Genomic DNA, 13,902 nt, shown 5'->3' on the forward strand with positions numbered 1-13,902 from the left:
AGCTTCTTTTATTTTCCAATTTTATAACGGCTTTTTAAGTCACCCGTAGTTTTACACTGATGTAATTATAGCTATGCATTCACTTATTCGATACCCTTTATGTGATTTTAACAAGTGGTGTAAATTCTGTAAATGTTTGTTTTCTTAATCTATGTTTTGTATGTGTTTGCGGTGGCTCATGAGCTGTAAGCAATAAAGAACTCCCCCCCCTCAAGTGTTCCTATGCAGAATAAGGAAGGTATTTCAAAATCCAAAGCGCAGCTAGACAAGATGGCAAGAGATCTGTGAATAGTCAGTTTTGACTCTCTTAACTGCATGTTTGCATCTGATATAACCAAAGATCCACAGTGAAGCAGCTTTATTATCAGTGACACCTCTCAGTAGGGATGGATTCTCTTGCTTTCTCATTTCCCCCCTAATCTTAAGCCCAGTTCTCTACATTTCTGCAGCAATTTGTATTTTTTTTTTAAAAAAATCCTCATGAAAATTCTCCAGCATTTTTAGTGGGCATTTCTCCTAACACATTTTTGCATGCAGTTAGACATCAAGCAATGTCTCCTAATATGATTCATTTTTGTATGCTAATTTCATTATCATATTCATTTTTATACACATCATCATCTAATATATGCATTTTTGTAAACACTGGTTGGTTGGAGAACTGCACTGCAAAATTCATGTAAGTGCGAATTTTGAAGGCTGTGTTTCAGTTTCCATATTGTTTCGGAAAGTGCAGATTTGACAGATTTGGCTTTAAATGCCAACTGAATCAACTTTCTCCCCCCATCCCTACCTTTGAGTATAGGAAGAAAGTGAAGGCAACTGAATACCTGGATTTTCACTATAATAAAACTAGTTTATTTACACAGTAACATATATGCCACGGAGTTACACAGCAAAGTACCACAGCAAACCAGAGTGTAATTGCCCTCTGATCACAAAGGTAGGCTAGGAGTTATATCTATAAAATGTGTAAATATAGATATTAAGCACCAGATATAGCAATTCAGTGAATTCCAAACACAAAGATTACCCAGGAGAATGGAGTCTTTCAAAGAAAAGATTAATTTCCACCTTGAGACATTTGCAAAGAAATACCACTGCACTTGTGTAGAACATGTTTTTTTTAATTATTTTAGTAAAAACAAAGGGATCTTTCCTCATACTTAAAATGCTCAGTTTAAAATAAAAATCTCCCAGGGCAGATGCTATAAAACCTAAGCCCAACAAAGTTGTACATTTGAAATGGTGTTTTGCAAAAAGGATAACTACTTTAGGATTTTTAAAATTCAAGCAAATATGGTATCTATATATACATTATATAAGCTATGTATATCACACACACACACACACACACACACACACAGAGAGACAGACAGAGGACATAAAAACAAAAGGGCAAAGTGGATTATTCTTGTAGTTAAGTAAAATTCATGTATAAAAATATGGAGTCAAGTTTCTTCCCTATTAAAATATTTCAATCTTTTCTAAGCTAGAGAGATAACCAAGAAGTTAGAAGGCGGTATAAATGGGAGTAAAGGGAAGCACTTAGGTACAGGTGAGTTGGCAATTTTGTGAACCACCACCTGTTTCTCCTCACTTCTAGCTAAATTGTCTGCTTTGCAGCTGACAGCTTTTCAGCCAGAGGTTGGAAGGTGTAGCAAAGGCTTTTGTAGAGATTTTCTTAGGAATTAATAATTTTCAATTAGTCTCTAGGCCTGCTTTTGATTTTGCATTTTAAAAAAATACACATTCTTGTACTTCATTACGATACTCCCAAAACAGCTGGAAAGAGGTGCTGCTGTCTAGTAAAGAGGGGTCTTTAGCAGTTGCAATAATTTTTACATAGCAAATATCCTTCAAAATTTCCCTTGTAAAAGATTTTAATTAGACGAATAGCTTGCAAAATGCCTGTCATGACAGGCATAGTGTATGCTTGTATATTTCAAGGATCCCTGGAGAGTACAGTCCATGCCCTGCAGAATCCTTATTGGAGAGTGCCATGTAGACTTTGCCTCAGCTGCAATATTGTCCCCAAGAACTGTCCCAAACCATGTGGTTTGGGAAGGGTACTCACTGTGTGAGGAAACCTTGCAACAGGTCTACCATAATACCATGAAGCAGCAGGAGTCAGGATAACGTCAATTGCTGTATTTATATGTGAACAGATAACTCTGCATAGTTGCTAGAACTTGCTACATAGGTAAGACTAAGGTTCCAACTATGGAGGGAAACACACTCACCCAGGGAGGGGAGTTTCTATTACAGATCCCACAAGTCTCTTAAAGAGACAGGCCACACACCCAAGCGCAACTTTTATTTCCCACCCTGAGCAAATGGCAACTATTAATTTATATGGAAGAAGGTAAAAAGGTGTACAGTGGTCTGGTTCACACATCACGGTAAGCCTGGAGAGGAGCTTGCACCCTCCTCCCTCCTGTTTTTAGATCAATGCGATATGGCAGCTAAGCTAAACCTTGGCTTTGTGTGTTGTCCAAACCTGGGATTGTGGTTGAGGTCTCTCATCCTTAACCATTACATGTAACCACAAGGCAAACTATGGCTATAGATTGTGGTTTTAAGGACAGAGCTTAACCATGAGCCTGGATTTGGGCAAAATGCTAAGACAAAATCTTGGCTGACCATGTCGCACTGACCGAACAAATCCTGGGAGAAGCAAAGCAGCTGTAAATTCCTCCTTGGGAGCCAGCAGGTTTGCGCTAAACCATGGTTTGGCTTAGCATAATGTGCAAACACAGCCAGTGTTGGGGTGGCAACTAAGCTCTGGTGACTCCAGCCATTGAAAATCAATGCTGCTCTTGCATATCCCCAACCTAGGTTACATTTCCTGGTATGTGAGAATGTGGCAGGATGTTGGGAACTGACTTTTAGATATAAAAATATTGCATTTTGTGACATAAGTAGGGCCTGGATCAAGGTTGTCTCAATGCTGCTTGGTGTTTGCTAATACATCTAATATATTACCTCGTCCTCTCTCAGTGAGGAAACTGTTTTATGGTCTACTTCCAATTCTTATTTTGGTGGTTTAGGATTTAAATGTCTTACCAAAGGCAGCACTATGACCCCCCAAATCATTGTACAATCAGTGAACAGGGCAGAATAGTCCCCATTAATTACCTTTACAAGAAATAGGAACATTCAGTTCTTATCAATTGAATGTTATGGAACTCCCCCCAACTGGTATGTTTGTCCTCACTGATGTTTTTTCAAAATCTGTTAAAGACATCTCTATTTTTATCTGGCCTTTGGGGACTGGTTAGCCAGTTCCTGTTCACTTGCACTTCTGCATTGTTATTTTGTAATTGAACTGTGAGTTGGGACAATTTTATGATTTTATTGTGGATTTTATGTTTTATTTTACTATATTCTTACATGCGACCCTAAAAACTTTGGTGGAATGGCAGTCTAAACATAATAAAAACTAATCATAATAATCATATTACAAGGTAAAGAGTTTGAGGACAGTTTAATGGAATCTAGACTTCACCTTTATAAAAGCCTGTCCCAAAGGAAGAAAAGGAGAGTTGGAATAAGATATTAACGTGAATCACTGTACCATTTTGCTGTTGATGTACCAGTTGCCTTAAAAACAAAAATTCTGTTTCTTCTTAACCCAAATTCAACAAGTGAATTCCAATATGTGGGATGGTACTATAAGAAGTGTGCCACTTTCCCTAACATTCTTGCTTTCCATGTGTTCTGGGTTTCACACCAATGGACAGATTGGGTATAGCCTTCCTCAACATTTGCAACAAGTATTTAGTGTTTCTAACAAGACTTGCATATGGTCTGTGTGTGTAAGTTTGTTGTTGGAGTCTGAAAAGGATTGTCAGAGCAACAGGTTTTCCACCTTTTATGTTGTCTAAACAGCTATTTCAACATGTTCTGTTTCTTACTCTATACAAGTTGCAGATTTGAAGAACATGTTTCACTGATTTTTATTTTGGCATTTCAATAATATCAAGAGTCCCTGGATCCAAGCTACCACAGAGGTCCCTTCTGGTAAAATTGCCAACTCAGCTTCATGTGAAATGCGTAATTTTATTTCTTAGACTCCCCCTCCCCAAATAAAATATAGGCAACATTGTTCATTAAGCTGGTAGCTAGCAGTGGGTGATTCTCACTGCAGAATCCTATCCCTAATAGCTTTAATTCTGTGACAAGGCACTGTTGTTAGTGCAATTAATCATTGACCCAGGTTGCCATCCCAGAAAAGATTAATGACACTAAAAGCTCTGAGAAGTACACATTCAAATTCTTTTAACACAACTGAATTTCCCCAATTTTGTGTTTGTGTGTGGTTAGGTTCATTTAGGTTCATTGTGCTAATATATGTTGAGTGGCAGCTTTCTGGAAAATATATATTTACAATCAGTAAATATATATATATATTTACAGTCAATATGGCTATTTGAGAATCACAATCCTTTGAACTGTGGTGAGCTCAACTAAAAATGCTCAATTATTTAAAATGCAAACCCTGCAAATGTGTGTATTTAAGGTTCTATTCTTGATGTTTGCAGCAGCCAGTTATGAGGGCAGTAAGGATTTTGGTTTAACATTTATGTGATAACATTATTTTGTTCTAGTATCTGTTTGATTTGACCCGTCTCTTAAATGGCAAATCCTAAAAAATGAATGAGGCTTGTTTGCAAAGGTAGCCCCAGGCTTCACAAAGAATAGATACTGCCAGGTTTCACTTCCTGCCCCTCATATACACACAGAGTACATAGCAATCACATTACCATCTTTCATTGTCAAAGTTCACTCAGTACTACATAAAAAGGAGATGTCGGTGAAGTGTATACCCATGCTTGCCTAGAGTACTCAACACTAATACTGGTTCAGATCTGCTATCCAAGTGTAAAATGATACCAGAAAGCTAAAAGAAAAGCTGCAGAGTTTTGGGATCCGCTGCATAAAATACACAAGATCATAAAACATTCAATAGTCTACTTTGCATGTGTATATCAACATGAAAGTGACACAAAGCACACATCTCTATACACAGAAATATAGCAGGTGGCCTAAAGGAATGTGCCTACTGGTGTGCTCAGTAGTCCATGTTCTGCTAGGATGAGCACGCTGATTGAGAAGTTATGTGCACACAAGTATCAGTTAAAAGCATAATAAAACTTGGGAAGAAGCAGTGTTCTCTACCTAGCCAGCATGTAAGGCAGGTGGCTGGCTGTGAGCAAGCGCACTCACACAGGTGAGCATTGCCCCCCCCACCTATGTGAAGTAGGGCTGCATGGGATGTTTGTACAAGTCTCTAAAGGATCCTGTCAGAGGTCTGTAGATCATTGGCACCAAATACTTCATTCAAGAGGCTTTATAGACCAAAACCACACCTTACATTCTGGGCTTCAGTGCAATTGGCTCTTTCAACCTCTCCAGACATTCTTTTTATTGTGCATTCATGATTTGTGCTCATGATGATATTGGAGTAGTTACATGTGATCTCGCTTTCAATACTGTTTCCACCTGCAAAGTTCTGGGATGGACATACTGCTTCATTTCTAATCAGTGCATGTCCCATAATATCCTGATGAAATCCTGAACTTTTATCCCACGGATGTTCCAGTTTATTTTTGTCCATTTCTGTTACACTACAGTGCAAGCGTGCCCCTCCAGATGACAATGATGCATCACAGAACAATCAAGAAAATGGAATGATGCACGGATGGTCCAGTAGAAATCCACCACTAATGCACTATTATTGCATCAGTGACATGTTATAGCATACAGCCACAAAAACAACAACACATCAGTCTGGAGGGACCCTTTGTGTGCCAGTACAGCTACCTGCATGCAAACAACTTTTGCACTTTTGTTTTACTCTTAACTATGTCTGGTATCTCTCTGATAAGCAATAGGTATTAAAACAGGAAGATTCAAAGCATGTCAAGAGGCCACCTCATATTTTATGCTGGGATCAGACTTTCATGAACTACAGGGTTGGGATCAGTGAGAAATCCACCTGCTCCAAGAGTACAGAGACGACTTTGCTGGCATCATTTCTGCAGGTCTTTTTTTCAATTTCTGGTCCAACCATGCACATGCTGTTCAAAGTGGCTGTTTATCTCCAAGGCTGAAGTAAACAGGTCACAGTCACAGTTTAACAATAAGGAAAGGAAATATCAATCTAGAGAACAAGCACATGTAACCTTGTGCATCTATGTGCCATGAAGAGGAAAGGGGGCAAGTCTAGCATATGGTTAAGTCTGTTAAGCAATGTAAACACTAACACAGCTTTTCATATAATACATAAAAAATTGCACATATATCCATAGGAGGAGAAGAAGCAGCAGCACAGGCTCAAAACGAGCTGTCCACATTTCAAAAACCATCCCCAACTGTGGGAATTCAATACTGGTCTGCAGCTCCAACAGTTCAGAGTTACTCAAACAATTCCAACCAATACTGAGCAGAGAGATCAGGTGCAGCAGGGCTATAATGCCTCCACAGGAAAAGGCCAGTGTGACAGGGAAGAAAGCCAGCAGTGGCGTCTAGAAGCCAAACACACCTTCAGGCCATTGGGCTCGTTTATGTAACATTTCCTTATGTAGCAATTCCTTCTGAGTCGACGCTGACAGACATGGCATATTAAAAATAGTGTGATAATATAAAATAGCTAAACACTGGTAACTGATAGCAGTTCTATAGCCAAATTCTACATAGAGCTCTTGTGGTAACTGTACAAGATATTCTGTGTCCTTGTTTTCTGCCCCAAAGAGAACCATGCCAGTAGAAAACCCATCTCTATTTACATAGTGATTTGTTACACAGAGATGAACTCTGAGCAACTTTGTAACTTGCTTCCATCTTGCTTTGCAAAACCCCACACATGGCTGCAAAGTGGGCACCAAATGCTGGTATTTTTACTCTTGGTTTAGGACATATACCAGCCTGATAGGAGGGGAGCATCTGCTCCTAACTCATTTGCTTCAGTTGCCGTGCTCTTTGTTAACATTATAATTAGCACCTCATCAACAATCTCTAGCACAACTACTGTGTCATGTGAACTGGCCAAGAGAGAAAAACATACCCGTTGCTGCTAGTGGAAATACTCTAGATTGATAAACCGGAATTCAGGGTCAAAGAGGTTAAAGGCAGGGAAAAGCTACATATGAAAAGGGTAAACATGCATCTGGAACTCTGCAGCGGGAGGGGAAGCAGCTCAGGGACCAAATCTGAACGGGAAAATGGCTTGCTGGGAAAAGGGCTTCCCTGCCACAACTCCACTCAAAATCACCAGTCTGTGGTTTTTTAAAAAATATACCACCAACAGCACAAATACTGGGGCTTTGCATGTAATGTGTACTTTGAACCCAAGAAGAATTTTAAAAAGGGACAATTTGTTCAGAATGCAGTTGATCGTAACTAACTCATTGGCCACCTGTTTCAGCAACAGTGTTGTCTCCTTGGGAAGGAACAATCAAATCAAAGCCTACCTCTCAAGGAAGTATGACTGATATGTCTGAGTCATCTCTGAGATGGGTTGACAGAGGCCCTATCTTTGCGAAGAGCAATGTACATTTTGGTGACTCATTCACAACTGATTTTACGCTAATTTCGGTTTGTAGTTATAATGGATGCTGCCATTTGCCACACGTGCACTCCATACAGAAATAGCTGGGCATACCTCCAGTTTCCTTCACAACAGCAGTATCAGAAATAGTGGTTTCCTTATTACATTTACAGACCTCCTTGTCCTATCAAACAACCAGCTATGCTTAATGATGGGCTTCAGACCTCTCCCTTGCACCTATGACAGGAAACAGAGCTTGCTAGCAAGATCAATTTGCTCACTATTGGTGACCTTGAGTTCTAGGTTAGAATTTTAAAACTTGCACACCATGAGGCTTGGGACGAAGAAAGATTGGGAGTGCATCCAAGTGAAAGCAGCAGCTCATACAAATTAATGTTGCTGCATGATTTTCACTATGCGACTGAGTGAGTCTGTAGTGGCAAAAGCCAGATACTGACAACAAAGCCAGTCTTCGAGGCTGATTTTGCATTCTCTGTCTAAAGACTTCTCAGCAAACTTGATCATCAGCAGCGTCCGTTTGATGTCCAGCCAGTTCTGGAGCACAGTATCTCTTTGTGCTGGTCTGGAAGAAGCACTGAGAGTCTGAAACAGATCGTCCCGGGGACCCCAAAGCAAACACTGAAGGACTCCTTTGGCCTCAGATATAAGGATTCTTTCTGATGGGTTAGGGTTTAGCAGGCAGTTAGCAAGCTGCTGAAGCCCCAGGGAATAAAGGGAACGGCAAGGGATTTGGGGCAGGTCAGCACAAGTATACTCTTTCTCCTTCAGCTCTGGATTTTCATCAAAGGGATTGGGCAGGTGTAACATTTCGTAAATGAGAATACCAGTCTGGAACTCATCACATTTCTTATACTGTGTTGCTGTGATGATCTCTGGGGCAAGGCGGGACTGGTCCCTTAGGACTTCTGGGTCCACCATGTGGCTCTTTCGCTTTGCTTGAGAGAAATTGCTCACTATAAGCCTGGCAGGGCAAGCAGCACTGGGGTTGGGCTCCACACACTCATAGTTCAGAAGGATTCCTCCTGGTCTGTAGCCCACCAGCAAAAGATTCTCCAAACGCAGATCACAATGTGTGATGTGATATGGCTTCAGGTGCTCTAGACCAGAACACAGCTGTAAGAGTAGGACACACACTTGCCTTTCATACAAGTCTGGGCTACTGGCATGGCGGTCTGAAGACTCTTGCACAAAATCTGCCACTGTTCGATATGGAACCTCTCGAGTGATAACTACAACTCTGCTGCGCTGCTTGCTTATGGTTCCTTGGAGACTTGAACTGTCCTTCTGTGAAACTTCCACAGTGGAAGGGCTCTCCCTATTCTTCTGCTTGTCATCTTCTTGCTCCTCTTGTTCCTCTTCTGGTGAATTGGGATCCTCCCATGGAAGGAGACGAACAGGCACGTCAGCTAGGAAATGGCCACAGTCCTGCTGTATGTTAAAATGGATGGCCAAGCTCTGGCGGATAGCCAAACTGTGGTAATACTGTTGAGATTCTTTAGCTTTGCTCTTACAGATCTAAAGGAAGGAAAGAAAAACAGGACCCAGATCAATTTTATGACATAATGCAAAGTTCTTACCCTCGACCACATCCATCTGTTCCAGATACTAAGAGCAAGGGGAAGAGGAATCTTGGAACACCTCACACTTCTGTTCAAAGAACACTCATTTTTGTAATCTGGAATGAGGATATGACTGGCAATGTCACCATTATTATTCGGCCAGTATTCAGTGAGGTCTTCCATTTGTGGCTCCAGGTGCTTAAGGTCACAGGGGGACTAAACTCAGCTTGTTCCCTTCTCACTCTCAAGCTTTCCCACAGCAAATTTTCTGCCCAGGCTGGCAAAGTAGTCCAAAAGTTTGCACATTAATATAAGTAGGTCTAGCTGGATTAAAGTGTATTTTAACATTTCTGTATTATGGTCATTGTTTGGTTCTTTATTGTTTGTTTGTTTTGTTTCTTGATTTATTGTATTTATTGTATTTATATATTATGCTTGTTTTTATCTTTTTGTACACTGCCCAGAGAGCCTTCGGGCTGAGGGCGGTATATAAATTAAATTAAATAAATAAAAATAAATAAAATAAATAGCGGTGCAATGGTTCTTTTGGCATTTTGTTTCATAGGGGAAATGTTTCACAAGCTTGTTGAAGAAAACAGCCTCTTCTCACTGGCTCTACAAATAATGCTTTTCCCTCCATTTAACCCATTTTTCCTCTGTTGAGTAACACAGAACAACCTTTTCCCCTCCCTTGTTTTAGTCTTAAACTTTTATTTAACATTTGCAAAAAATACAGTAGTTCCATTGTCACAACATTTCTTACTCTTAAGAATAGTTTTTAATGTACCAGATGTTTTTACAGTCTGCTTATATTTTCATGATGAGAGCCAGTGTGGTGGTTAAGGTGCTGGACTACGACCTGGGAGACCAGGGTTTGAATCCCCACAGAGCCATGAAGCGCACTGGGTGACCTTGGGCCAGTCACTGCCTCTCAGCCTCAGAGGAAGGCAATGATAAACCCCCTCTGAATACCGCTTACCATGAAAACCCTGTTCATAGGGTCGCCATAAGTCGGAATCGACTTGAAGGCAGTCCATTTCCATTTTATATTTTCATACCAAAATTAGTTCAAACGATAAGCAGCATTTGTGGCAATGCCAAGTATGTGGGTCTTTGAGTAAGCTGATACTACATTACCAAATCTCAGGGACTGTGTTTTTAGAGAAAGTTTTGCTTTTGGCATGCTCTCTTGGTTTTCAAACACTTGTGTACTAATAATACATAAACATCAGTTGTTCCACTGAATTAATTAATTTTTTTCATCTTTGTATAATTACTATGTGCTATCTAGATTGTTTTCAGTCATTTTTAGGCAAGCTACATCTAACTACAAAAAGAAAATCATGAACCTGGATTAAACTTCATAAACACGTTTCAAGACTATAAACTTTCTGACTAGAATTTTGAGTGCCAGTCCCAGATCCCCTGTGAATGACAACAAGCAAATATAAAAGGCATAAAATTTCAGTGAAAGGGGAAACTGTAACATTTCATACCTATTAACATAATTTCATATTCAAACATTAAATTAGATGAATCAACAGGTTGCCAAGCAACTGTAGTGCCTGCACCCTAGTTTGCTGAAGCTAAGGCCAATTTTGCAGCACTGTGGGAACCACTTGCCTATCACTGCAGACCTTAGGGGTTTTAAAACATTGCAGGACATCTTGGAATAGAACCCTATTATACCCCCAAGGCAAAAAGATAATATGTTAGGCAAGGCAGATAGCCCACCAAAGGATAAAAAAGGTGCAAATTGGGCAAGGGATGGGAAATTGAGCCAGGACTAGTTTGGGGTCTTAGGAAGGAAAAAGGGAGCAAGGGGAGCGCTACTGAGAAAGCTCAGGCTTGAGGCTATGGAGGAAACTGATGGCCTAGGATGAAGAGTTGAGGAAGCAAAGGCAAAGGAATAGAAAGATGGAACAAAGCCACTTGGGAAAAGAAGTGAGGGCTGGGCCTTTTATTTGTTTCAGGACACATTCTCACAATTTGATAAGCATCTCACTAGTTGGTCAATAGTGAGCAATTTTTTTTAATTTTAAAGGGAATTTTAATTGTGCATTGCTTTGAACCTGGTGAAAAAAGAATATCCTCTTATGATGGGAAAGAGGTTTAGCATGAAAAAACCAAATACATACTAATAAGAAGAATAGCTTACATTTGTGTCCTGTCATTTTGGTAATTACCTATAGATTAAGGATCAAAATGACCTATGCATGCCAAGCATCAACACCACTCAAGGTAATTTGAGCTAATGCACAAGAGAAGGGTTCCTTTATATTTAATGCAAGAACCACTGCATTTTTTCTGTATCTGGAAGAGTTCTAAAAACACTAAAGACAGCCATATATTGGAACAGCATATGTTAGGTGCAGATGTAGGATTGAGGAAGCTGCAGAGAACCATATACAACCACAGAAGCCCGCCTTGTATATTCAATGCACATAGACTGAACATGTGTTATGGGAGGGATCAGCAGGACAGAAAGGGCCTGTATGGGGAATGAGCAGACCCTATGTGTGTTCAAATTGTATGCATGGAGGCAATGTACCAGCAGTTGCCTTTGTGCAAAAAGCAGAGTCCCTGATCCCATGTTCAGAATTTATACATGTACAGTTTGTATGTGCAAAGGTCAGGGGAAGGGATGGCTACTGCACTTCCACTTTTCTCCCCTGCCATGTACAGGCAGCCTCTATGTCTTCAATGTAAGAAATGGCGTAGAGTTATAATTAAGGGCATGTATCATCTGAAGTGGATATTTTTTTTTGAGAAACTTGCAAAAACCTGTGTCTGGACTCCTTTTGGAAAAGCTGCAAGCTCTGTTTATTTGGGTTAGCTTTTAGTGCCCTGAACTGTTGATACAAGAAACTCAATGGCATAGATTTCTGTGTCTTGGCACACTAGCATAATAACAACGCAAAGCTACAATGCCTCATTAGGAAAAAAGACTTCAGAATGAATTTGTGGAAATGAAGTTTTGCCAAGGACAAGATATGTCTGTCATTACAAACTTTCATGCTGCACTGTGAAAATTGTGCTTTTGTGTAAGGCAGAAAAATAGTACAGATGCTGTAGCATTGAGGGCCACCAGTGATGCCCATTTTCATCCTTCTGAAAATTCATATTTTAAATTGACAAGGAATCAGTGTTATGATAAGCGGGCAGGAAAAAAATACAAAAATTGTTCTTTAATTCTTCATGCTTCACACAGACAACATTTAAATGAACTGTGTTAGCCCAGTTAGAATTCCATAAATGTTCCTAACCCCTACCCTGCCCCCAGAGCTTGGAAGATTTACTTTTTTGAACTACAACTCCCATCAGCCCAATCCAGTGGCCATGCTGGCTGAGGCTGATGGGAGTAGTAGTTTTAAAAAAGTAACTTTTCCAAGCTCTGCCTGCCCCCACCAAAAACACACACAAAGGAATTAAATAGAGCAAACTGTAAGAGACAGATTGAATCTAAATCCAAATTCTTATTTCAGATCTATATTCGAGACTTTAAATTATTAGTCTGCTTAGTTCAAAATTAAAATCATAGCCTATCTTGGTTTCAATCTAGGAAGAAAAAAAAAGAAACTGTGTGTTTTCAGAATGCAAAAGAAATGCATGTCAGCTCCTGGGATAAAATCTCACACCCAGGGATTGATTGACCGCCTACACAATTCTGTGAAGTGCAGGTGCAGATATGTGGTAAAATTGGTTGCTTATATCTGAGATGTAAAAGAGATGTAAGAATGACAGATTCAATCAAGGAGGAACCGTATGATGAAGAACCAGAAATTTTAGAATGTGAGGTGAAAGCTGCTCTTAAAATACTTGGAAGAAACAAATCACCAGGAACAGATGGCATACCAATAGAGTTGCTACAAGCTACTGAGACTAAATCTATCCAAATTTTGACAAAACTTGTCAACAATATGTAAAACTAAACAATGGCCCACAGACTGGAAGTGTTCAATATATATCCCAATTGCAAAGAAAGGGGATCCCAGGGAATGCAGTTATTATTGAACTATTGCCTTAATATCCCATGCAAGTAATCCTCAAGATTCTACAACAAAGGCTCTTACTATATATGGAGTGAGAAATGCCAGACGTCCCAGCTGGATTTAGAAAGGGAAGAGGCACCAGATCTCATACTGTAAACATATGTTGGATAATGGAATGGACCAAGGAATTTCAGAAGGAAATCTCCCTGTGCTTTATAGATTACAGCAAAGCCTTTGATTGTGTAGATCATGAAAAACTATGGAATGCTTTAAAAGAAATGGGGGTGCCACAGCATCTGATTGTCCTGATGCACAACCTATACTCTGGACAGGAGGCTACTGTAAGGACAGAATATGGAGAAACCGATTGGTTCCCAATCGAAAAGGGTATGAGACAGGAGTGTATTTTATCACCCTATTTGTTGAATCTATACACAGAACATATCATACAGAAAGCGGGATTGGACCAAGATGAAGGAGGTGTGAAAATTGGAGGGAGAAATATCAATAATTTAAGATATGCAGACAATACCATACTACTAGCAGAAACCAGTAATGATTTGAAACGAATGCTGATGAAAGTTGAAAAGGAAAGCACAAAAGCAGTACTACAGCTGAATGTCAAGGAGACTAAAGTAAAGACAACAGAAGATTTATGTAACTTTAAAGTTGACAATGAGGACATAGAACTTGTCAAGGATTATCAATACCTTGGCACAGTCATTAACCAAAATGGAGACAATAGTGAAGAAATCAGAAGAAGGTTAGGACTGGGGAG

At 39.8% G+C, this 13,902-nt stretch overlaps 1 protein-coding gene across 3 annotated transcripts in view; it reads right to left on the minus strand.

Annotated features, from left to right (window-relative positions):
• Positions 1-862: 862 nt before the first annotated feature.
• The window catches only part of PEAK1 (pseudopodium enriched atypical kinase 1), a 151,792-nt gene continuing 138,752 nt past the window's right edge, over positions 863-13,902 (minus strand). For all 3 annotated transcript variants that reach the window (XM_061595332.1, XM_061595331.1, XM_061595333.1), the window contains one exon: positions 863-9,088. In XM_061595332.1, the coding sequence (XP_061451316.1) occupies positions 7,943-9,088 (1,146 nt within the window). In that variant the 3' untranslated portion in view covers positions 863-7,942. The remainder of the gene's footprint in view (positions 9,089-13,902) is intronic.

Source organism: Rhineura floridana, chromosome 14, assembly GCF_030035675.1.
Source record: "Rhineura floridana isolate rRhiFlo1 chromosome 14, rRhiFlo1.hap2, whole genome shotgun sequence".
NCBI lineage: Eukaryota > Metazoa > Chordata > Lepidosauria > Squamata > Rhineuridae > Rhineura > Rhineura floridana.